Genomic DNA, 24,265 nt, shown 5'->3' with positions numbered 1-24,265 from the left:
TGTGGAAACAACCGGCATACTGAACGGGAAACATTCGAGAAGGAAACACTCCACGGCAAATGCTTATGGCCAGGCAACAGCCACCTGTGTTTATAACAACGCTTGGATATTGTGGAGTGGGGGTGGGAGACACAGGACAGTAACTCGCTGCCTTATGTGCCCTCCTAAGTAGCGCCTAGTATGGGCCTGGCACACAGTCCAGATTCATAAACATTTGTTCATGGAAACAAAGTACACAAAGCTCTTCCTTGGCTAGGTACTGGTTTATCAGGTAGGAGTTTCATTATTAACAACAAGACCAACCAACATTTGCTTGGTAGTAGTTTGGTGTCAGGTTCTGCAAGGGCCATCAACACATACCCTCCTTACAATCACCCTCTTGGATGGTGTTGCCAACAGCTTCTCTGAAACAGTAATTCCCCAGCCCCTTCTTCCTGGCTGGCAGAACTCATCTCCCATGATGGAGGTTGAAAACAGCAAAAGCCAGCCGGCCGCGGTGGCTCACGCCTGTAATCCCAGCACTTTGGAGGCCAAGGTGGGCAGATCACTTGAGGTCAGGAGTTCGAGACTAGCCTGGCCAACACGGTGAAACCCCGTCTGTACTAAAAATACGAAAATTAGCCAGGCATGGTGGCGTGTGCCTGTAATCCCAGCTATTCAAGAAGCGAGGCAAGAGAATTGCTTGAATCCAGGAGGCAGAGGTTGCAGTGAGCCAAGATCACACCACTGCACTCCAGCCTGGGCCACAGAACGAGACACTGTCTCAAAAAAAAGAAAAGAAAAGAAAACAGCAAAAGCCTCTATTTGTTCCCAGGCTTCCCTGTACCTGTACCTGCAGGTTGGGCACGTGACAGGATCTAGCCAATGACACCAAAGGAAGGGTTCTCGGCTTCTCAGGGTATTTTGGGAAAGATGTCCTCCCTGACGGGAGACTTGGGGAGAATCCCTGCCCTCTTCCTTCCTGCCTTGGGCCTTGTCCTGTGAGGGTGTGATGTATGGAGCTGCAGCAGCTATTTTGTGATCAGGAGGGGAAGGCCAACAGAACTGTTCAGAAGCCAACCCAAAGGCCTTTTTTTTTTTTTTTTTTGAGACAGAGTCTCACCCTGTCACCCAGGCAGGAGTGCAGTGGCATGATCACAGCTCACTGCAACCTCTGCTTCCCAGGTTCAAGTGATTCTTGTGCCTCATCCTACCTAGTAGCTGGGATTGTCAGTGTGTACCACTCACGTCTGGCTAATTTTTATATTTTTAATAGATTCGGGGTTCTGCCATGTTGGCCAGGCTGGTCTTGAACTCTTGGCCTCATGTGATCTACATGCCTCGGCCTCCCAAAGTGTTGGGATTACAGCGTGAGCCACTGCGCCCAGCTCCAAAAACCTCTTGAGGCACTGAATCAACCCTGGAACCTTGCGATTTCTTGTTAAGTAAAAAAAACAAATCTCCTGTTGTTTAAATCTCTCTTAGTACTGTGTTCTATTACTTGTAGCCTGACTGCTAGGCATAGTGGCTTGAACCTGTAATCTCAGCTACTTGGGAGGCTGAGATGGGAGGATTGCTTGAGGCCAGCCCGGGCAGCATTGTGAGACTCTGTCTCTAGAAGAATAAAAAGTTAGCCAGGCATGGTGGCATGCATCTGTAGTCCCAGCCACTCAGAAGGCTGGGGTGGGGGAAGACCACTTGGGCCCAGGAGTTTGAGGTTACAGTGAGCTATGTCTGTACCACTGTACTCCAGCCTGGGTGACTGAGACCCCATCTCTAAAAAACAAAAATTAAACAACCAAAAAACCACAAAAATATCCTAAGTGGTAGGAGTAAGTGTGGTATTATCTTCATTTTCTGGATGAAGAAACAACTAGGGCAAAGAAAGTAACTCAGAGATTCAGCAAGCAACCACTACCATTTATTGAGTGCCTACTATGTGCTAGACACTGTGCTGTGTGCTCTGTCTACATCATCTCATGATTTATATTTATTTATTTATTTATTTTTGAGACAGAGTCTTGCTCTGTCGCCCAGGCTGGAGTGCAGTGGTACGATCTTGGCTCATTGCAACCTCTGCCTCCTGGGTTCAAGCGATTCTCCTGCCTCAGCCTCCTGAGTAGCTGGGACCACAGGTGTGTACCACCATGCCTGGCTAATTTTTGTATTTTTAGTAGAGATGGGGTTTCACCATGTTGACCAGGCTGGTCTCAAACTCCTGAGCACAGGCGATCCACCTGCCAAAAGTGGTAGGATTACAGGCGTGAGCCACTGCACCCGGCTACATCATCTCATTTAATTCCTGCAATCACCCTGCAGCATGGGTATCATTAGCCCCATTCTACGGAAAAATAAACTCAGGCTTAGGGAAGTTAAATAAACTGCTCGAGGTCACATGAGACTGGAAAGTGGCAGAGTTAAGATTTGAACCCAGATCTGAGTCCAGAGCCTATGGACCATCTCCTTGTTGACAAAGCCAGCATTAACCTACCTCTTCTTTTCACGAACCTTTACCAGGTATCTTTGCTATACTGAGCTGTGTGCAAGGCACTGGGAACTCTGAGATGAACAAGGTAGCCCCTGCCCTCCCGAGCTCAGACTGGAGGGGTAGCAGGTATGGAGAGTTCCTGCACAGTGTGGTGGTTGCAGAGATGGGTCCCTGGGCATACAGGTGGAACAATGCCCTGGTCTGGAGGACACATAAGGGAAGGCTTCCTGGCGGTGACCCCCAAGGAGTTGAGTATGTTCAACTGTTCAGTCCAGTGGACAGACAAAGACAGAAAAACAAAAACCCCAAACAGCTAAGACCCAAGGCATGAAGGAAGTTTACTCATGGGGGACCACTGAGTGTATGTGGGGGCCGTGTCTTGAAAACACTGCAGATGCAAGAGCTTCTCACCATCTCCTGGCCCAAGTCTTGTGCTCCCTGTCCTAGTAATGGTATCTCAGTGCTCCTACGCTCTCTTCCCCCTCTGAACCTTTGGAGCCACAGTGAGCTCCTGCCTCTGCCTCACCCGCAACACTCAACCTCTTCCCAAGTCAACTCCATTCTCCCTAAGAAAAGTCTGTCCCATCTGTGTCCTCTGTCCACCACTCGGTCATTGTCCTCATTCCCCTGGATGACTCCTTTGGCCTCCTAACTGGCCCCCTCCTGCCTCCATACTCTCCCCTCTAGAATTTTTTAAGGTCAAAGCCCATGCTCTTGACAGTTCTGCTATTCTGATTCCAAATATGTGATTTAAACACACACATGGGAGATACTGTCAATGATAGAGATGAAATATAATGATGTCATTCTTTTGCTCCCACGACCCCGTTTAAACTCATGACAGCACTCACTCATCTGTATCTGTCCCCTGTTACAATCAGCCACCTGGGCACCCCCACCTAGATGTAAGCACCTTGAGGGCAGGAGCTGGGCCTTGCTTGTCTTTGTTTCCTCCACAGGGCCATGTGCTACACCCAGCACATAGTAGGGGCTCAACAAATGCATGTTTCATGAATGAATAAATATTAATATCTTATCCGTTCCTGGATGGTGTCCTACTTGATTGGAGGATGGTATCTGTCTCATTCACATTTACCCTCCATGTACTTCAAATCATACCTGGAATACAGTAAGTGCTCAAAAAATGTTCGGTGAAGATATAAATGAGTGAATAACTGAATGAGGGGATGTCTTATCCCCCCACCAGATTGTGAGTTCCTTAGAGCAGCAGTCCCCAACCTTTTTGGCACCAGGGACTGGTTTCAGGGAAGACAATTTTTCCAGGGACCCGGCGCAGGTAGGGTTCAGGATGAAACTGTTCCACCTCAGATCATCAGGCGTTAGTTAGATTCTCATAAGAAGCGTGCCACCTAGATCCCTCGTGTGCGCAGTTCACGATAGGGTTTGAGCTTCTATGAGAATCTAATGCTGCCACAACTCAACCTCTCTGCGCTTAGATTTCTTCATCTACAGATGGGACCATACAGTATGGACCTGGAAGAGCTGTGTCAGTAGCAAAGGACACAGCCCATGTGGCTTAGTATTCATAAAATGCTTAGAACAGGAGGCAGAGGTCAGGCAGTAATTCTCATTCACCCACCACTCACCTCCTGCTGTGCGGCCAGGTTCCTAACAGGCTACAGACCAGTACTGGTCCACGGCCTGGAGGTTAGAGACCCCTGCCTTAGAGGCAAGGACAATGACTTGCCCCTCTCTGCATTGCCTCATCGTGCCTGGCAGGCTGTTTGGCTGTCCGTAGTTGTTCCCCTGAAGAAGCATGACCTTCCCACTGCAAGACAGAAGAACTCACCTGTGTTCGGGTTCAGGAAATAGCTGGGACAGGGAGATGCCACAGAGGGCAGCATAGGCGAAGCGGTTGGCCTCAGTCAGCTCCCGGCCCGTGGGCAGGTGTGGCTCCCCCTCTGCAGTGGGCTCAGCTACCAGAGGCTGCTGAGGCAGCCTCTGGCATGGCCTGTTCCACATGGCCATTCCCAGCCCTGCAGGAGAAAATTCCCAGTGAGAAATGCTTCCAGAGGTAAGCCAAGGTTACTTAAGCATGACACAGAACTTACAAACCATAAAAGGTTGATAAAGTAGGCATCATTAAAATGAAGAACTTCTTTTCATCATCTTTAGGAGAGTGAGAACACACACTACAGACCAGGATGGAGGGAGGGATCTTCAATATGTCTATCCACAAAGGTCTATACACAGTATCCAAACAACTAACTCCAGTAAGTCATTAAGAAAAAGAAACGAAGCAAATTTAAAAATGGGCAAAAGACTTGAATAGATACTTCATAAAAGAGATTCCACAGTGAGCCGAGATCGCGCCACGGCACTCCAGCCTGGCTGACAGAGCGAGACTCCATCTCAAAAAAAAAAAAAAAAAAAAAAAAAAAGATATTCCTCAGGCCAGGTATGGTGGCTCATGCCTCTAATCCCAGCACTTTTGGAAGCCGAGGTAGGAGGATTGATTGAGCCCAGGAGTTTAAGACCAGCCTGGGCAACATAGTGAGACTCCATCTCTACAGAAAAATAAAATAAAATAATTAGCTGGGCATGGTGGCACACGCCTGTAGTTCCAGCTACTTAGGAAGCTAAGGTGAGAGGATCGCTTGAGCCTAGGAGTTTAAGGCTGCAATGAGCTATGATCATTGCACTCCAGCCTGGGCTAAAGAATGAAACCCTGTCTCTTAAAAAAAAAAAAACAACCCAATAGCCAATAAGTATGAAAAGATGTTCAACATCGTTAGTCATCAGAGAAATGGAAATTAAAATCCCAATGAGACACTAACTCTCACCTATCAGAATAGCTAAAACTAAAAAGACTAAGAATACCAAGTGCTGGTGAGGATGAAGAGCAAACAGAACTTTCTTTTTTTTTTTTTTCTTTTGAGATGGAGTCTCGCTCTGTCGCCCAGGCTGGAGTGCAGTGGCACGATCTTGGCTCACTGCAAGCTCCGCCTCCTGGGTTCACATCATTCTCCTGCCTCAGCCTCCCGCGTAGCTGGGACTACAGGCGCCCACTACCACACCTGGCTAACTTTTTGTATTTTTAGTAGAGACGGGGTTTCACTGTGTTAGCCAGGATGGTCTCAATCTCCTGACCTCGTGATCTGCCCGCCTCGGCCTCCCAAAGTGCTGGGATTACAGGCATGAGCCACCACGTCCGGCTGCAAACAGAACTTTCATACACTGCTGGTGGGAGTGTACATTGGTATAACTATTTGGAAAATGGTTTGACAATATCCACTAAAGCTAAACATATGTCTTCCCTATGCTCTGGCAATTCCACTCCTGAGAAATGAGGACTTATGTCACGAAAAGACACATACATGAATGCTCACAGCAACTTCATTCACAATAGTCCCAAACTGGCAACAACCCACACGTCTATCACAGTAGAATGGATAAATGGTCATATTCATACTGTGAAACATTACACAGCAGTGGAAAGGGAATGAACTACAGCAAACATGAATGAATCTCAGACAAAATGATACACAGAAAGCCATTCACGAGAGAGTACCTACCATGGGATTCCCTTTATATGAAACTGAAGAATGCTAAACCCAATGTATGGTGATAGAAGTCAGATGAGGGGTTACATGTGGGAGGGAGTATTGGCTCAGAATGGGTACAAAGGAGGTTTCTGGCTGAAGGAAATGATCTCTATCTTGACCTGGGTGGTCATTATATGGGTATAAATATATTTTAAAATTCCCTGAACTGTATAGTTAACATTTATGCACTTTGTGTATGGTACACCTCAAAGGAAGGAAGGAAGAAGGAAAAAAGGGAGGAAGGTCTCCTCTTTGTTCTCTCTCCTTCTTTTCCTTCCCTCTATTCTTTCCTTCCTTCCCAGGGGGAGAAGGGAAAGGGAGAAGAAGAGTAGGAAGAGGAGGGAGAGAAAAGGAGAGAGGGGACACGCCAAGAAGGCATCCAAGAAGCAGAAAGAACCCTGGGAGCCACCAGGAAGGGTACAGGGAAGGGTGCCAGCCTCTACTACAGGGGATCAAGGATATGAATGCAGGCTCAGGACCAGGCTGACCTGGGCGTGAAAACAAGCACCGCCACTTAGTAGATATGGGACCCTAGACAACTCAACCTCTCTGTACTTAGATTTCTTCACCTACAGATGGGACCATACAGTATCTACCTAGAAGAGCTGTGTCATGTGGCTTAGTACTCGTAAAGCGCCTAGAATAGAGCCTGGCACAGGGTTCATGCTATATAAATGCTTGTTTAAAAAATAAAGGCACAAAATGATCAACAAACAAATAAGTAAAATGCTTGGCATGGTGCCTGGCACATAGCAAAGGTTTAATAATAACAAGACCTAACATTACTGAGTTATTACTGGGTGTAGGGCACTGGGGTTGCAATTTTAACATGCATTGTCTCAGCAGACTCTAGAGGCAAGTAGGACTGTAATGTTCAGTTTGCAAATTAGGAAACAGGCTCAGAGAAGTAACTGGGCTCCCCTGATACAGCCAGTCAATGGCAGACAGATAGGGCCCAAAGACAGAACCGTTGGCCACCAACTCTGTTTTAAATATTCATCACATGGCCAGGAGTCTTCTAGTCTAATAACCACACTCCAAACAGTTCTTCATTCATAAGTTTGTTCCCATCTAGCTGAGCAATAAAAATTTTTGTTCTCAAAATATTACTTCTGTAGAGGAGTTTTTAAAAGTCTGTCCACAACTAATATTTCATTTGTTTTCAAAACAACCCTGAGGTAGTTCAAAGCAACAAACCAACACTTTTACAGCACATAACTGTTTACAAAGCATTTTCCAGTCTGCTTAATTCTTATAACTACCATGTAAAGTTAAGTAGGACATGAACCATTACGATTCCCTCTTACAACCGAGGAACAGGCTCAGAAAGACCAAGCAATTTTCCCAAAGTTACACAGTAAGTGATGAGATCCAAACCAGACTTTTGACTCCAAACCTTGAGCTCTTTCCTCTACACCAGCACAGGGATCTTATTTCCCCTGTTTCAGATGGAGAAACGGAGGCCCAGAGAGGTTAAGACCTTGCCCAAAGTCACCCAGCAAGACTGGCCTCAATGGTTGCTCTAGGAACCCACGTTTGAGATTTGCAGCAAATTTCCCTGGCTCAGAGGGTCAGCTCAGACCATGGTGGTGGGAACAGGGGCAACAGCATAAACCATGAACTAAGGGCAGTGCTGAGGGCAGCACTAGCCTGATGTCAGCAGGTCAGCAATTTCCACTACATTTAATCAACTCCACGTGCCACTTGGAGGCTATATTGATCGCACCTATTACTCAGAGGAGCCCAAGGTAGTATTTTACTGAACTGGTATCTGGGAAGCCCCATGCCAGTTCTTAGCTCAATAATAAACAGCTTTCTGATCAGGGAAGGGTGAGCTGGCCTGCTTCTAACCACAGAGGTATGAGGATGTGTCTAGAGTACAAAAGGCTAAGCTCAGGCTGGGCGCGGTAGCTCACGCCTGTAATCCCAGCACTTTGGGAGGCCGAGGCGGGTGGATCACTTGAGGTCAAGAGTTTGAGACCAGCCTGGCCAACATGGTGAAACCCCGTCTCTACTAAAAATACAAAAATTAACTGTGCATGGTTGGGTGTGCCTGTAATCCCAGCTACTTGGGAGGCTGAGGCAGGAGAATCACCTGAATCTGGGAGGCAGAGGTTGCAGTGAGCTGAGATTGTGCCACTGCACTCCAGCCTGGACAACAGAGCAAGACTCCATCTAACAAAATAATAATAATAATAAAGCTAAACTCAGACCAAATTCATTCATTCATTCAACACAATTTCTCCTGATGCCCTACAATGCATTCTCTACATAGTGGCCTCAGTGACCTTTTTGTCACATAGACCAGTCATGTCACTAGGTTGCTTAAAAGCCTGCAAAAGCCTCCCATCACATCAGGATAAATTCCAATCTTGGTATGATGGCCTAAGAGGGGTGTCCAATCTTTTGGCTTCCCTGGGCTACACTGGAAGAAGAAGAATTGGTTTGGGCCACACATGAAATACACTAACACTAAATGATAGCTGATGCACTAAAAAAAAAAAAAAGAAAAAGAAAAAAAAATTTCTCAAGACAACTTCATAATGTTTTAAGAAAGTTTACGAATTTGTGTTGGGCCGCATTCAAAGCTGTCCTGGGCTGTATGTGCCCACAGGCCGAAGATGGGACAAGCTTAAATGTCCTGTGCAATCCGGTTGCTGCCTGCTACCGAACTCCATCTCATGTCCCCACACCGGTCTTGTTCACTACGCTACAGGCACACTGGCTGTCTTTCTGCTCATTCCCTCCAGGCCCTTGCACCTGCCATTCTCCCTGCTGGGACCACCCTTCCCTGACCATCACATCATCTGGCCTCAGCCCAGATGTCACCTCCTCTGAGAGACCTTCCCTGACCACCCAGGCTACAGTATTAGGTTGGTGCAAAAGTAACTGTGGTTTTTGCAATTTAATAGCAAGACCCACAATTACTTTGCACCAACCTAATATCTTTGTCTTCTATCTCAGCACCCTGTTCTATTTTTATACTACTCATTCTTACCTAAAATAATGTTTTTTTGTTTGTTTCTTTTGTTTTGTTTTGTTTTACTTATTTGTTTACCTGTGTGTACGAGGCAGTTCCCTGGTTGTTTTTTCACTGCCACACCCCGAGCTTTCTGGACAGGCCCTGGATCACTGTAGGCATTCAGGAAATACTTGCTGGATGAATGAAGAAGGGGCTAGGATGTGGGAAGCCCTGTTCTGGGCCTTAAGGCAGATCAGAGGATGAAACTGACAAGTTCCCTGCTCTTAAGGGGCTTACATTCTGGTGGGAGACAGGCAATAATATGCCAATACATAATGACAAAGCGACCTAAGTTGGTCAAGGTCACAGAGCTGATAAGCGGTAGAACCGAGACACACACTCAGGAGGTCTGGTTGCAGAATCCATGCCCTCAGCAGCCCACTCAACACATAGCTAACTAAGCATTCCTTCAGGAAGTGGTCAGGGGGAGGAACAGTGAGGCAGGGTGAGGGGATATGAAGTGATGGGGTGAAGCAGGGCTGGCTACTGTATGTGGATGAAAGGTGTCATTCCAGCAGAGGCCTGCAGAAGTCACAGGCTGGGTGGAGAGGTATTCCTTAGAGGAAACAGTATGGTGGTAGAGACAGACAAATACACAGACAATGGTGGCTGGGCACAGTGGCTCACGCCTGTAATCCGAGAGCTTTCGGAGGCTGAGGCAGGAGGACTGCAGGAGCCTGGGCAACAAAGTGAGACCCTGTCTTTACAAAAATAATAATATTTTAAAAATTAGCCAGGCATGGTGGAGCATACCTGTGGTCCCAGCTACTCAAGAGTATGAGGCAGGAGCATCGCTTAAGCCCAGGAGTCTGAGGAATTTGAGGCTGCAGTGAGCCGTGATCGCACTATTGCCCTCCAGCCTGGTGACAGAGCAAGACCCTGTCTCTCAAAGAAAAATAAACCAGAACAAACAGAAAAAACAGACAACAACAACCCGTGTGATAAACACCATGACAGGGGAAACATGAGAGTCAGAGGGATCCCAAGATGGGGACCCTGAACCCAGCACTGGCTCCCTGGAGAAGGTGATGGTAAAGCTGCGACCTGAACAAGGAGTGAATCAGACAGGGGTGGGGTGGGCACGTCTTTGACAAAGGGAAAAGCATGTGTCAAGACCCAGAGGTAGAGGAGAAACACTTTTGAAGAACCAAAAAGATGTTTGGTGCGGCCAGGGCTTGGACAATGGGTGGGCGTGAAGAAATGAGGTGGGAGTAGAAGCTGCCAAGGGTTGCCCCAGGCAGGGCCAAGTTCGTCTCACTAAGGAATTAGGCTTCCTTGTAAAGGCAACGGCCATGCGGGAGGCTGAATGAGGGTGCATGGAACCTCTTGGTACTATATTTGCAACTTCCTGTGAGCCTATAATTATTTTAAAATAAAAACTTTTAAAAAAAGTAGTCGAACATCTCTAAAGAATTTTAAAAACCTTTTCTTGAGGCAAAAGTAAAACATAAATGAATATTGACCTCTTAACGGGTTAAATGAATCTAATAAACACGTATTAGCCCTACTACAGTGGTGACTAAGACAGGCATATAAAGACCCCCTAATTGGGAGATTATATTCTAGAAAGGGAGACAGAAAATGTGAACTCAGAAAGAAGACCATTTTAAATAGTAACAAGGGGCTTCTGAAGGAAAAGAAACCTTCAATACTTACCCAGATTTCAAGAAACAGCCGTGGGCCTCTCTCTGTCTGAAGACAGGCTGCTCAGGTTCTGGATGGTTCTTCGGAGAAATATGCAAATTGCCCTGCAGGAGAAAACCAGAAAAACCAGCCTGTGGGTCCACAGAGTGTGAGATCTGGGGGAGGCTACAGCAGAGGGAGCTGGCTGGTCAGTTAAAGCTCAGGGGAGCCTGGCACTGCACCGTCACTCCCCTGGGCCCTTGCCCTGCACGTTCCTTGACGTGGGGTGCTCTTCTCAATAGGGTGGTAGGGCAGGCAGCTACCACTGCTGAGCACTCACCATGTGCTGGGCACGGCCCTGCCACTTTCCATGGATTGTCTCATTTAATGTCTTTGTTCAACTCTTTGTACCCTGAGCTGTGGTCACTGCATCCAGCTCCTCGGCGGGCACCCTGTCGCCTCCACATCTGCACCTGGTGCCTAACCACAGAGTAGGCACTCAGAAAATGTCATTTACATGAACCGAGGAATGAACTAGCTTTCAGGCTTAAGCAAGAGCTAGATTTTCCTATATTTCTCCCTAAAGGCACTCCCTTTCTCACATGCCAATGGAGCATCAGATGGGGAAGGGAGATGGAGGAAGGGCCAAGCATCTGGAATTACCCAAAGGAGGTCTCAGGACCCAAAACCGCAACTTCAAACCAAAACTTCAAAACCAAAACCTCAACTAATTTGAGCTTCATCCTTAGTGCCACTTTCTTTTTCTTTTCTTTCTTTCTTTTTGAGACAGTTTTGCTCTGTCGCCCAGGCTGGAGTGCAGTGGTGCAATCTCAGCTCACTGCAACCTCCACCTCCCAGGTTCAAGTGATTCTTGTGCCTCAGCCTCCTGAGTAGCTGGGATTACAGGCACGCACCACCATGCCTGGCTAATTTTTCATATTTTTAGTAGAGACGGGGTTTTGCCATGTTGCCCAGGCTGGTCTGGAACTCCTGAGCTCAGGCAATCTGCCTGCCTCAGCCTCCCAAAGTGCTAGGATTACAGGCGTGAGCCACTGCACCCAGCCCTTAGTGCCATTTTCAATGCTAGTGAAAACAATACTTTTTACCTCTTCAAGCTTCAGTGGGGTTTTTATTAAGTTATCAGTGGGAACGCCCTTCTCCTGGATGTTGCGTTCCTCCCCAGCATGAGAATGTACCTGTACTGTGCCTAAAAATTGAATATTCACACCATGAGTCCAATCGTGTTAAAGCAATGGAGAGGAGAAAAATGACTGGAAGAACACCCTCCAAAATTATCTCTGAATTGCCATTTACAGATATCAGAGACTTTGCTGTATTTCCCCCAAATTTTCTGCCACAAATTGGTATCGCTTTTGAACTCTCTAGAAAGTTATTTTGTGTAGGTCTCTATCCATAGAGAGGGTACTGTTAGGACACGCACCAGGATGCTGGCAGTGGCTAACTCCAGGTAGGCAGGGACTGGGATTGGATTCTGGATGATTTTAATTTTTTTATATATCTGTGTTTTATGAATTATTAACAATAAGTGTCGATTTTGAGATCAGAAAAAAAATAATTTAAAATTACAACATGCTGCACTGGTGACAATCCGTTTTGTGCTTCTCCTTCCAACCCTGTGTCCAGTGACACTGGCAGCCCGAGATTGGCATGTTGGGAATATTTACATCACAGAAATTAGCAAATGCTACAAATCAGGGATAATTTTGTTCTAGAGAGGTAGTAGAACAGAATTCGACTGCATATACAATATGACTCTAGTTATGTTTTTAAAACATGTTTCGGCTGGGTGTGGTAGCTCATGCCTGTAATTCCAGCATTTTGGGAGGCCGAGGCAGGTGGATCAGGAGGTCAGGAGATCAAGACCATCCTGGCTAACATGGTGAAACCCCGTCTCTACTAAAAATACAACAAATTAGCCAGGTGTGCTGGCACACGCCTGTAGTCCCAGCTACTCGGGAGGCTGAGGCAGGAGAATGGCGTGAACCCGGGAGGCGGAGCTTGCAGTGAGCCGAGATCGCATCACTGCACTCCAGCCTGGGCGACAGAGTGAGACTCTATCTCAAAAAAAAAAAAAAAATTAAATTAAAAAAAACAACAACCATGTTTCAGCCAGGTGTAGTGGCTCACGCCTGTAATCCCAGCACTTTGGGAGGCTGAGGCAGGCGGATCACCTGAGTTGAGAAGCTCGAGACCAGCCTGACCAACATGGCGAAACCCCATCTCTACTAAAAATACGAAAATTAGCTGGTTGTGCTGGTGCATGCCTGTAACCCCAGCTATTCAGGAGGCTGAGGCAGGAGAATTGCTAGAGCCCAGGAGGCAGAGAATGCAGTGAGCCAAGTATGCTCTTGAATGCACTGTACTCCAGCCTGGGCGACACAGTGAGACTCTGCCTCAAATAAATAAATAAATAAATAATAAAACATCTTTCACAGAGCAAAAAGATCAGAAGGAAATACATCAAAATGTTTATGATCATTGTCTCTTGGTTGGTGGGGCTGAGGGACTAGAGGTGATTGGTTTCTGCTCTTTCTATTTTTCTATATTTTTAGCATTTCTGTCATGAGCTTATTGGTGCTTTTATAATGTAGAAAAAAAACCCTTTTAATTAGAACTAATTCTGCCTCTTGATCCTTAGAAGGGGAGTGTGTTTTATCTCAGAAAGCCCTGGGCCCATGTGGCCCAGCCAAGCCAGTGGGGATGAGTTCACAGTTAAGTCCCATACATTTGACCAATAAGTCTTGTCAGTAAGAAAAGGAGGCTGGGTGCAGTGGCTCATGCCTATAATCCCAGCACTTTGGGAGGCCGAGGCAGGTGGATCTCTTGAGCCCAGGAGTTCGAGACCAGCCTGAGCAACATGGCAAAACCCCATCTCTACAACAAATACAAAAATTAGCCAGGCATGATGGTGAGTACCTGCAGTCCCAGCTACTCGGGAGGGTGAGGTGGGAGAATCACTTGAGTCTTGGGGGTCGAGGCTGCAGTGAGTTGAGATCCTGCCACTGGACTCCAGCCTGGGTGACAACAGAGTGAGACTCTGCCTCAGAAAAAAAAAAAAAAAAGAGATTCCCTATTTAGTAAATGATGCTGGGAGAACTGGCTAGCCGTATGCAGAAAATTGAAACTAGACCCCTTCTTTACACCGTATACAAAAATTAACTGAAGATGGATTAAAGACTTAAAACCTAAAACTATAAAAACCCTAGAAGAACATCTAGGCAATACCATTCAGCACATAGGCACGGGCACAGATGTTATGACGAAATCACCAAAAGCAATTGCAACAAAAGCAAAAACTGACAAATGGGATCTGATTAAACTAAAGAGCTTCTGCACAGCAAAAGAAACTATCATCAGAGTGAACAGGCAACCTACAGAGTGGGAGAAAGTTTTTGCAATCTATCCATCTGATAAATGTCTAATATCAAGGAACTTAAGCAAATTTACAAGAAAAAAACAAACAACCCCATTAAAAAGTGGGCAAAGTACATGAACAGACACTTCTCAAAAGATATTCATGTTGCCAAGAAACATATGAAAAAAAAAGCTCAACATCACTGATCATTAGAGACATGAAAATCAAAACCACAATGAGATACCATCTCATGCCAGTCTGAACGGCAATTATTAAAAAATCAGGAAACAACAGATGCTGGCAAGGCTGCAGAGAAATAGGAACACTCTTACACTGTTGGTGGGAATGTAAATTAGTTCAACCATTGTCAAAGACGGTGTGGCGATTCCTCAAAGATCTAGAACCGGAAATACCATTTGACCCAGCAATCTCACTACTGGGTACATACCCAAAGGAATGTAAATCATTCTATTACAAAGATACCTGCACGTGTATGTTCACTGCAGTGCTATTCACAATAGCAAAGACATGGAATCAGCCCAAATGCCCATTGATGATAGATTGGATAAAGAAAATGTGGTACATATACACCATGGAATACTATGCAGCCATAAAAAGGAATGAGATCATATCCTTTGCAGGGATATGGATGGAGTTGGGAGCCATTATCCTCAGCAAACTAATTCAGTAACAGAAAACCAAACACCACATGTTCTCACTTATAAGTGGGAGCTGAACAATGAGCACACATGGACACAGGAAGGAGAACACACACTGGGGCCTGTCAGCGGGTGGGATGCGAGGAGAGAGAGCATTAGGAAAAACAGCTAATGCATGCTTGGCTCAATACCTAGGTGATGGGCTGCTAAGTGCAGCAAACCATCATGGCACATGTTTACCTATGTAACACAACTGCACATCCTGTACATGTATCCCAGAACTTAAAATTAAAATTAAAATTAAAAAAAAAAAGGAAAAGATAATAGCAAGGGTTGGTGGGACAGACAGCGCAATTCTCAGCTTCTCAGCTCTCCATGATGCTGGAATGGGGGAGCCCATGGTTCCAACTCTATGGATTGTCTAACTGGACAGGCTGGGACCCCAAACTCTTCCAGCTGCACAAGCGTGGGGGCAGCTGTGGTGTGGGAATGCGCCACCTGCTGTGTATACTGGTTCTTGGGGGCCTCCACCCCTTGATCTGATTTGGGATCAGGATCCAGTCCAAAATAAAACTGGATCTCAAGTGTGTCTGAGAAGTTACACTGATTCCAAGAGAGTGCTGGATTCCTGCGACGAGAAAAAGCCCCTTCTGTCAGGACCAGCAGTACCTCTGTGCCCTGGGGTCACCTAAGACACACAGGGCTGGTCCAGCAGCGCCCTGGGGCTCAGGAGTCACTGACGGAAGGAAGAGCTCCCAGCTCCCGGTAGCCTCCTGAGGTTCTTGTCCCGGGTACTGTGAAGACACCAAATGATATAGTTTGGCTGTGTCCCCACCCAAATCTCACCTTGAATTATAGCTCCCACAATTCCCACATGTCGTGGGAGGGACTTGGTGGGAGGTAACTGAATCATGGGGGTGAGTCTTTCCTGTGCTGTTCTCGTGAGAGTGAATAAGTCTCAGGAGATCTGATGATTTTTCGCTCGGTCCTCACTTCTCTCTTGTCTGCCATCATGTAAGACGTGCCTTTCACCTTCCGCCATGATTGTGAGGCCTCCCCAATCACATGGAACTATGCGTCCATTAAACATCTTTTTCTTTATAAATTACCCAGTCTTGGGTACGTCTTCATCAGCAGCATGAAAATGGACTAATACACCAAGGAACTCCAAGAAAGACCCATACTTTACCTAGAAGAGGATGTGATCTCCAGGGAAACAATAAGATATAGAGTGAGAATAACAGGGCAAACCCATGCCTACAGCTCAGCTGCACAGCCCAGACCCGGGATGGACAGAGGTCCTTCTGGAATGGGACGTTGTTTTGATATGCTACGATTATGACTTTTGTCTAGCCAGTCACATCATCTGTCACCAAAGAAAATGCTGACTGGGTCATTTTTGTCAGTAGTGGGGGCAGAGAGACATTCCATAAATATCTGACCTCAGCTCCACAAGCACCCACAGTAGGCACTCTGAATATTTGTTGACTGATGCCATAAACAATACCATTGGATTTCTTCTTGGAGAGGTGAAAAATTCTAAAGTTAGCACCAAGGAGAAAATCAAATACGGTCAATATCATCTTTGAAAATCCTTTAAATTGTCCTTAAAATTCCATGACGTGGGCCTTTAGAAGATCACATGCAAGAATGAACTTTTGTTTTTTCTTTACATGCCAGCCAGCTATGGCCTTTTTTTCCCCCCTTGGAGCAGTCAGTGAAGGTCAAGGTCAATTTTTTTTTTTTTTTTTTAGACAAAGTCTTGTTCTGTTTCCCAAGCTGGAGTGCAGTGGCGCAATCTGGGCTCACTGCAACCTCCACTTCCTGGGTTCGAGCAATTCTCCTGTCTCAGCCACCCAAGTAGCTAGGATTACAGGTGCACACCATGATGCCTGGCCAAGTTTTGTATCTTTAGTAGAGACAGGGTTTCACCATGTTGGCCAGGCTGGTCTTGAACACCTGGCTCAAGTGATCCTGTCACCTCAGCCTCCCAAAGTTTTAGGATTACAGGCGTGAGCCACCACGCCTGGCCTCAATGTCAAATTTGATGTGACTATATGAGTGTAGGTAAGTGACTATATTAGTGTGCCGCCTCTCCCATGCTGCTCCAGCCATACCCTCCTCCTTGCAGCTCCTGGACCCCACCAGGCTTTCTCTCTCTCTCCTTTTTCTGATCGCAGTTGAGTTTTTAAATGATTCTACAGTGCAATAAAATAAGCATTAATAGGGAGATGGCTACAGCGTCATGGGAAGGCTGAAGACTAATTATTCTGGGGCCAAGGAGAAAGAAAAGCATTTGGCTAAGAAATCATTTACAACACATAAAGCTACAGCACCATCCTTAGGCCAGAAATGCCAAAGATCATAGTTGAAGGTTACAATACACACACATACCACACCCAAAATAAGACAATCTTGAGATGCTCCTAGAAGGGCAGAGTCTAGGCAGGCCCAGGTCAGCACCCTCTGCAGCCATTTAGAAGAGACACCCATTGATTCTACACCTCTATCTGGAGTCAAATTGGAAGCTAGAGGTCAGTGAGGCATCTCAGGAGGTCTCCATGACAACAGTTCCAACGTAGAAGAACCCAGAGGGTTTTGGACAATCACACTGCAGACGAGAAGAAAACAGAGATGCTGGCATGGAAGGAAAGCTCCCCTCCCACCCTCGCTTCAGCAGTCTGGAGGAGGGGCAGGAGGGTGGGGTGGGGTGACAGTGCCATTGGGGTGGATACCCAGGCCCTGTGATGTGTGCCTACATTTACCACTGCTCTCTTCCTTCTCCTGCCTGCTATTAACCACCGTCACCTCTTACTGGGTCACGCCTCTCCACATATCTGCTTTTTTTCTGCCCTCACCCCAGCTGTTCAAGCACAGCACCCAGAGAGTGCCATCTCAGAGTCAGGCCATGCCCTTCCTCTGCTCCAAACCCTCCAAGACTCCCTTCTCAAAGTCAAGGTCCTTACAATGATGATGGGGCCGCTGCAATCTGGCCTGAATTGCCTCTCTGCCCCCCACCCCTGCCGCCTCTCCCATGCTGCTCTAGCCACACCCTCCTCCCTGCAGCTCCTGGACCCCACCAGGCATGCTCCCACCTCACACAGCCTTTGCATTGGCCGTTCCCACGGCTGGGAATGCTTATCCCCCAGATAAGGACACAGCCAACTCCCTCACCTCCTTCTGTCTGTGCTCAAATCTCACACTTCAGTGCAGCCACCCTGCCCACTGCCCATCCTAGCCCCTTTACCCAGCTGCTCCACTTTGTCCACAGCACACAAACCCCAGCCTCCCAATTCTGTATCAGTTACTTGTTTATATTGATCGCTTATCTTCTATCTCCCTCTGCTCACAGTTAAGCACAGTGGGAACTCAGCAACATTTCTTGACTGAGTGGTGGTTTCCACTTGGGATAATTAAAAAATAATTACAGCGACAAATGTGCCTGAGAAGGAAGTGGCAGAAATGGCAAAGTTTGTAATAGTCCATTTGACCCACTGGTTTTCAAACTGCCCCCCAGAGCCCCAGAGTGATGGGCAAGATGAAACACAGGGGGGAACCCTCAATACCCCACCTTCAAATTATAACAGCACATGTTCCAGCAACGCCACTTCTGGGTATATATGCAAAATAATTGAAAGCTGGGTCTCAAAAAGATATTTGTACACCCATGTTTACAGAATTATTCACAATAGCCGAGAGTTGGAAGCAACCCAAATGCCCATCTACAGATGAATAGATCAACAAAATATGATATATACACACAGTGGAACATTATTCAGTCTTAAAAAAGGAAGGAAATTCTGACACATGTTACAACATGAATGAACCTTGAAAAGTTACGAAATAAGCCAGTCACAAAAAGATAAAATGCTGTACAATTCCACTTAAGTGAGGTATGAGGAGTAGTCAAATTCATAGAGACAGAAAGTAGAATGAATGGTGGTTGCCAGGGGCTGTGGGGAGGAGGAACAGGGGAGGGAAGTGGTTGTTTAATGGGTGTGGAGTTTCAGATTTGCTAGTTGGAAAGTTCTAGAGATTTGTAGCACAACGATGTGAATATACTTGACATTACTGAACTACACACTTAAAATGGTTACGATGGTAAATTTCATGGTATGTGTATTTTATCGCCATTTTTACATTAAAAAAAAAAATAGGGGCCGGACGCAGTGGCTCACGCCTGTAATCCCAGCACTCTGGGAGGCTGAGGTGGGTGGATCACCTGAGGTCAGGAGTTCGAGACTACCTGGACAACATGGTGAAACCCCGTCTCTACTAAAAATACACAAAAATTAGCTGGGCGTGGTGGCGAGCACCTGTAGTCCCAGCTACTCAGGAGGCTGAGGCAGGAGAATCACTTGAATCCAGGAGGCGGAGGTTGCACTGAGCCGAGATTGCGCCATTGCACTCCAGCCTGGGTGATAAGAGCAAAACTCTGTCTCAAAAAGTAAATAAATAAAAAATAAATTAAAAATTAAAAATTAAAAAAATAAAAATTAAAAAAATTTTAAACATTTAAAAATCACAATAGTAAATGCTTGGCAAATGTTAGCCACGTGTCACCTCTTTCTACATATCATCTCATTTTCTCTCAACAATCCTACAAGGTGGGTGCTATTATCACCCTTCCACAGATGGGGACAGAGAGGCCCTGAGAATTGAAGGTCAAGGTCACTGGACGAGTCATGTGGTATTTCAACTTGTGCCTGGGTCTTAGGCCACGGGCAGCCATCTTCACAATGATGCTGTTCTACCTCTCTGCTCTGGTTTACACTCTGGCCAAAGATTTCCAACACGATTTGAAAACCAGCAAATTGGATGAATCTGACCAGCTCCCACCTATCTACAGGCTCACATCCCACTTCTGAGCCCCAGGCACCTGTGGACGGGCCTAACCTGCCTTTCCTGCTTTGTTTTCTTTCACTCCCTGCTTCCAGCTCGTCCTCAGCTAAACTGCACTCCCCTGCTTCCAGCCCACGCTGGGATACCACCTCGGGCCTCAGCTCAGGCTGTTCTCTCTGTCTGGGTCCCCCTGTCCAAATGGTGCCCTTTCCAAAAGCACAGTTTAATAATAAAATCAGCTTAGATTTTCTGGGGCCTACTTCCATGATCCCACTTCAGCTTCCCAACAACCTTATGAAGAAGAGACAATCGCTGTCCCCATTTTACAAATGAGAAAACTGAGACTCACAGAAGCGGAGGTCACACAGCTGGCAAGTCCTAGGATGCTCCTTCCAGGCCTGTGTGACCTCAAACCCCAAGTCCTTCTCCACTTTACTAAGGTGGGGGGTCAGGGGTTGCCACGCACTTCCCTGGATTTGTCCAGCGAATGTGGGGCCTGCCAACTCTGAAGCCCCAAAGACTTCATCTGGGCCCCTCCACCTCTCCTTGGACATAATGGCCGGTTGCTAATGTGTCTGTCTCCCTGACCAGGAGGGTCAGGGTGAGAGTGGATGAAGCCCAGGGCACCAGGGATTCGCAATTAATATTTTGGTTATTCATTCCAGTGTAAGACAGCTGGCCCCTCCACTCCCGCCTCTAACCCGACCCTTTGTGATTTTTATTTTTTTTATTTTATTTTTTTGAGATGGAGTCTTGCTCTGTTGCCAGGCTGGAGTGCAGTAGCTCGATCTCGGCTCACTGCAACCTCCGCCTCCCGGATTCAAGCGATTCTCCTGCCTCAGCCTCCCGAGTAGCTGGGACTACAGGTGCATGCCACCATGCCCAGCTAATTTTTGTATTTTTAGTAGAGACAGGGTTTCACCATGTTGGCCAGGACGGTCTCAATCTCTTGACCTCGTAATCTGCCCTCCTTGGCCTCCCAAAATGCTGGGATTACAGGTGTGAGCCACCGCGCCCGGCCTGTGATTTTTCTTTATCAAATTTATCACCACCTGACAACGTATTATAGGTTTATTTATGGTCTATCTCCCTCACTAGAGGAAGCTCAGAAAGGCAGTGGCTTTTGGGTCACATTCCCTGATATATCCTAGGACAGCACCTGGCAGAGCAGGGGTTCAATCCCTGTGTGCTGAATGGAACAACCCACAACTGAAAAATGACTTCAGCAGATTTTTTTGAAGGACAATATCATTTTATATAAAGTGAGGTCCCCAATATGCTCAAGAGGGCCTCCCTATAGGTGGACGTCATTATTGAGCACCTACTAAGCAAACTTAGCCCTGGTCCTGGAGGTCACAGGGGTTACAGTCAGGGTGGTGTACAGGGTACAGGCAGGAATTAATCCCAGCAATGAGAGTATAATTCCACCCTGAACTTAACCTCTGACATACCAGTAGAAGTCTTGTGGCCTGGGCATTTGGAGTACAAGTCTGGCTAGGGCTAAAATGTGAAGAATGAGAAGATGTTACCTGGGAAAAGGGAGGCAGGGGGTAGAAGTGGCCTGGAAGAGCAGGTGCAAAGGTCCCAAGGAGGGAGGGGTGGCATGCCTGGGCACAGAGGGCTGTTGATAAGTGGTCTGAGATGCGGCTGGAGGTGTAGGCCAGGGGACAGTGGTGCATAGCCTTCTGGTCCATGTAAAAGGTTTTTGCTCTTTTCCTTAAGAAAGTGGGAAGCCAAGGCCAGGCGCGGTGGCTCACGCCTGTAATCCCAGTACTTTGGGAGGCTGAGGCGGGCAGATCACGAGGTCAGGAGTTCAAGACCAGCCCAATATGGTGAAACCCCATCTCTACTAAAATACAAAAATCAGCCGGGCATGATGGTGGGCACCTGTAGTTCCAGCTACTTGGAAGCCTGAGGCAGGAGAACCGCTTGAACCTGGGAGGCGGAGGTTGCAGTGAGCTGAAATTGCATCACTGCACTCCAGCCTGGGTGACAGAGTGAGACTCTGTCAAAAAAAAAAAAGAGAAGAAAGAAAGAGAGAGAGGGAGGGAGGGAGAGAGGGAGGGAGGGAGAGAGAGAGAAAGAGAGAGAAAAGAAAAGAAAAGAAGAAGAAAATGGGAAGCCAGAGCGGGGTTTTAGGCAGAGGGTGGTACGGTGATATCAGGGCAGCTTGAAGCGGAGGTCGGCTAAATGGAAAGTGGATTGGATTTCACTCTCACCCCTTCTGCCTGCTGTCACACGTTCCAGAGAGCCAGTTCCCCACTCCTCATCAGCAGCCCCGGTTTATAATGTACAACACTGTTTACAAAACACACAGGCCAAAAGAGAACACAATGAGAAACCACCCACTGACATTTCTTAGGTCCCACGTTAGCCAGCCCTGGTGGCTGATCAGCCTTTGTAGCCCAGTGGTACCAGAGTAGAGAGAGATGGTCTGAGCCTTATGAGGAACTCTCCAGACTCCAGCTTTTGTGGGAGCTACATGCTGAGCTATGACAACCTAATCGATGAACTCCTCCTGTCCAACTCCTCCTTGGGCCTTAGGACTAAAAAGTATAAAGTCTCCCAAAGTGTCAGATACTGCACTGGGCCTTTTGTGGCTTCAGCTCCAGTAATTTTCACAACAACCTTGGAGACAGGTCATTTAACTTGCCTGATCCCACTCAGTTACAAAGCTGCAAAGCTAGCACCTGAGCCCATCTCTGTCTGATGCTGCACCCGAGGGCTTGAGGCCACTCTAATACCGATCTCTTCTGCTGTCTTCATGTACTTCACAGTTGGGGAAACGCCAGTGGTCTCCCCTGTGCCCAGCCCTCCCTCCCCAGGCTGAAGGGCAGGGCTTTATTCCACCCTCTGGAGTGTACTTCCTGAGGGCAGCGCTCCTTTTGTTCACTGCTGTATCCTCGTTGCCTAAACAATGCACACAGTAGGTGCTCAACAAATATTTGGTGAATGAACAAATGGATGTTCCCAAAGCTTAAAAGAGTTTCATATTTTCTGCAATGAACACTGAGTTAGGAAAAAGGGGGCTCATGTGCTGACTCCTACTTCGAGTTAGGTAGTAGTCTGGGATTCTAGCCTGGCCCTGCTCCTAATTCCCAGTGCAACCCCAGGGAAGGGCCAGGCTGGTCAGGGCAAAGGCATTGCGGAGGCCAACTCTGTGCGAAGCACTGGGTCAGGCTCTCCAGGCAGGTAGCCCAGGTTTTTATCTCTTGCTTCCTAGCTGTGTGGTCTTGGGGAAGTTACCTCACCTCTCTGAGCCTCAGTTTACCCAGCTGTAAAATCCACTCAAAAGTCAGCAGCAGTAATTCTTCCCTCCTGTAACTTCAGGCATGGGCACCAGAAGACATGGCCTCCTTGTAACATGAGGAGCCTGGTTTTTCTCCAGAGGCTCCCCAAGCCCTCCTGGAATTCTCTGTTTGAGAGTCTGCGGGGGGACAGGGAGACAGGAGGCGAGGGAGTCCTAGAGGCCTTCCTGACGGGGGCGTGGAGGGGCCACGTGGGGCAAGGGGAAGCACAGGGACCTCTTGTGACCTTGGGCAAGCCCCCTTCCTCTCTGACCTTGACCAGCGTCCTCATTTGTCAAGGGAGCGGCTGGGTGACCTCTAAGAACTCGGAGGCCGAGGCTGGAGTGGCCCGAGTGCTCCGCCCAGCCTCAGTTTCCCCCTCTGCTGCCCCCACAAGATTTCTAAAAGCACTTCCGGCTCTGAAAACAAACCAACCACCAGCAGGCGGCCTGGGCTTAGGGCAGGCAGCGCCAGGGAGCGCGCGGCCGCTTCCTGGCGGGTCCAGTGTCCCCGGGGTGGAGGGCGGGGCGCAGGGCAAAGGGCCCCGGGGCTGGGCCGGGCTCCGAGTGCCCCGCGTGGGGCCGGCGGGGAGTGGCCCAGCGAGGTGCGCGCCACCGTGGCCTGGCGGCTCCTCCGGGGCCCCCTTACCTGGAGGCGGCTGCGAAGGCGAAGGCAGAGGCGGCAAAACCGGCGAGCGGCTCCTCCCGCCCGGCCCCTCCCCTCCCCGCCGCGTCCCGGCCCCGGTCCCGGCCTGTCCCGCCGCCTGCCCCGAGCGCGCCTGGTCGCCACCGGCCGAGCGGAGCACTTGGGAGCGCGGCGCAGGGGCGCGGGGCCTTCCAGGCTCTGACTCGCCAGCTGCGGGTCCCGACCTGGCTCGTCCCACCTCTGCCCCACCTCCACCACCCATCGCGACAGGGGTGCCGGCCTCTGCAGGCGACGGGCCAGCCCGCGGCGCCACATCTGTGTGTGGGTCCATTTACCCTCCAGGAAGCAGCGAGACAGCGCGGCGCGGGAGAAGGGCCCTGCAGGGTTGGACTTCGCAGAAACTGCCCGCGAAGGACTCGGCCCCGAGAGTGGCATGCCCCAAAGCCACATTTTGAAGACAAAGTCTTCAAAAATGTATAATGTAAACAAAGAACCAGCCGCAGAAACCGCCTTCCCGCACGTGTATGCAGCACTTTGTAGTTTGCAAAGTGTTCAGATATCTAAGTTCTTCTTGATTCTACTTTCATTTTCCCTAACGCTAAGTTTGGTCCTGTCTCAGGGCCTCTGCCTGGAGGCTCCCGTGCCTGGGACTCTCTGCCTTCAGACCTCCCTTTCCCCCAATCCATTTCCTGCTTTCCATTCTGGTCTCTCGGGATGGGATCTGAGAGTCTTCCCTGAGCACCCAGCACATTCAGTCATTGAACAAATTTACTGAGCA

At 48.0% G+C, this 24,265-nt stretch overlaps 1 protein-coding gene across 11 annotated transcripts in view; it reads right to left on the bottom strand.

Annotated features, from left to right (window-relative positions):
• The window catches only part of TMCO4 (transmembrane and coiled-coil domains 4), a 121,670-nt gene extending 97,633 nt beyond the window's left edge, over nucleotides 1–24,037 (bottom strand). For 2 of the 11 annotated variants that reach the window (XM_063785401.1, XM_063785413.1), the window contains exons 1-5: nucleotides 23,491–23,563; nucleotides 21,775–21,853; nucleotides 13,616–13,736; nucleotides 10,712–10,803; nucleotides 4,278–4,464 (exon numbers count right to left, since the gene is read on the bottom strand). In XM_063785401.1, the coding sequence (XP_063641471.1) occupies nucleotides 4,278–4,456 (179 nt within the window). In that variant the 5' untranslated portion in view covers nucleotides 4,457–4,464; nucleotides 10,712–10,803; nucleotides 13,616–13,736; nucleotides 21,775–21,853; nucleotides 23,491–23,563. Of the gene's footprint in view, nucleotides 1–4,277; nucleotides 4,465–10,711; nucleotides 10,804–13,615; nucleotides 13,737–21,774; nucleotides 21,854–22,806; nucleotides 22,983–23,490; nucleotides 23,570–23,822 lie in introns of those variants that run through there. The other 9 variants (XM_054680208.2, XM_063785420.1, XM_054680210.2 and 6 more) reach the window with 8 other exon arrangements.
• Between the last annotated feature and the right edge of the window lie 228 nt (nucleotides 24,038–24,265).

The sequence above is a fragment of the Pan troglodytes genome, chromosome 1 (genome assembly GCF_028858775.2).
Source record: "Pan troglodytes isolate AG18354 chromosome 1, NHGRI_mPanTro3-v2.0_pri, whole genome shotgun sequence".
Taxonomy (NCBI): domain Eukaryota; kingdom Metazoa; phylum Chordata; class Mammalia; order Primates; family Hominidae; genus Pan; species Pan troglodytes.
This window is presented reverse-complemented; position numbering and strand designations above follow the sequence as displayed.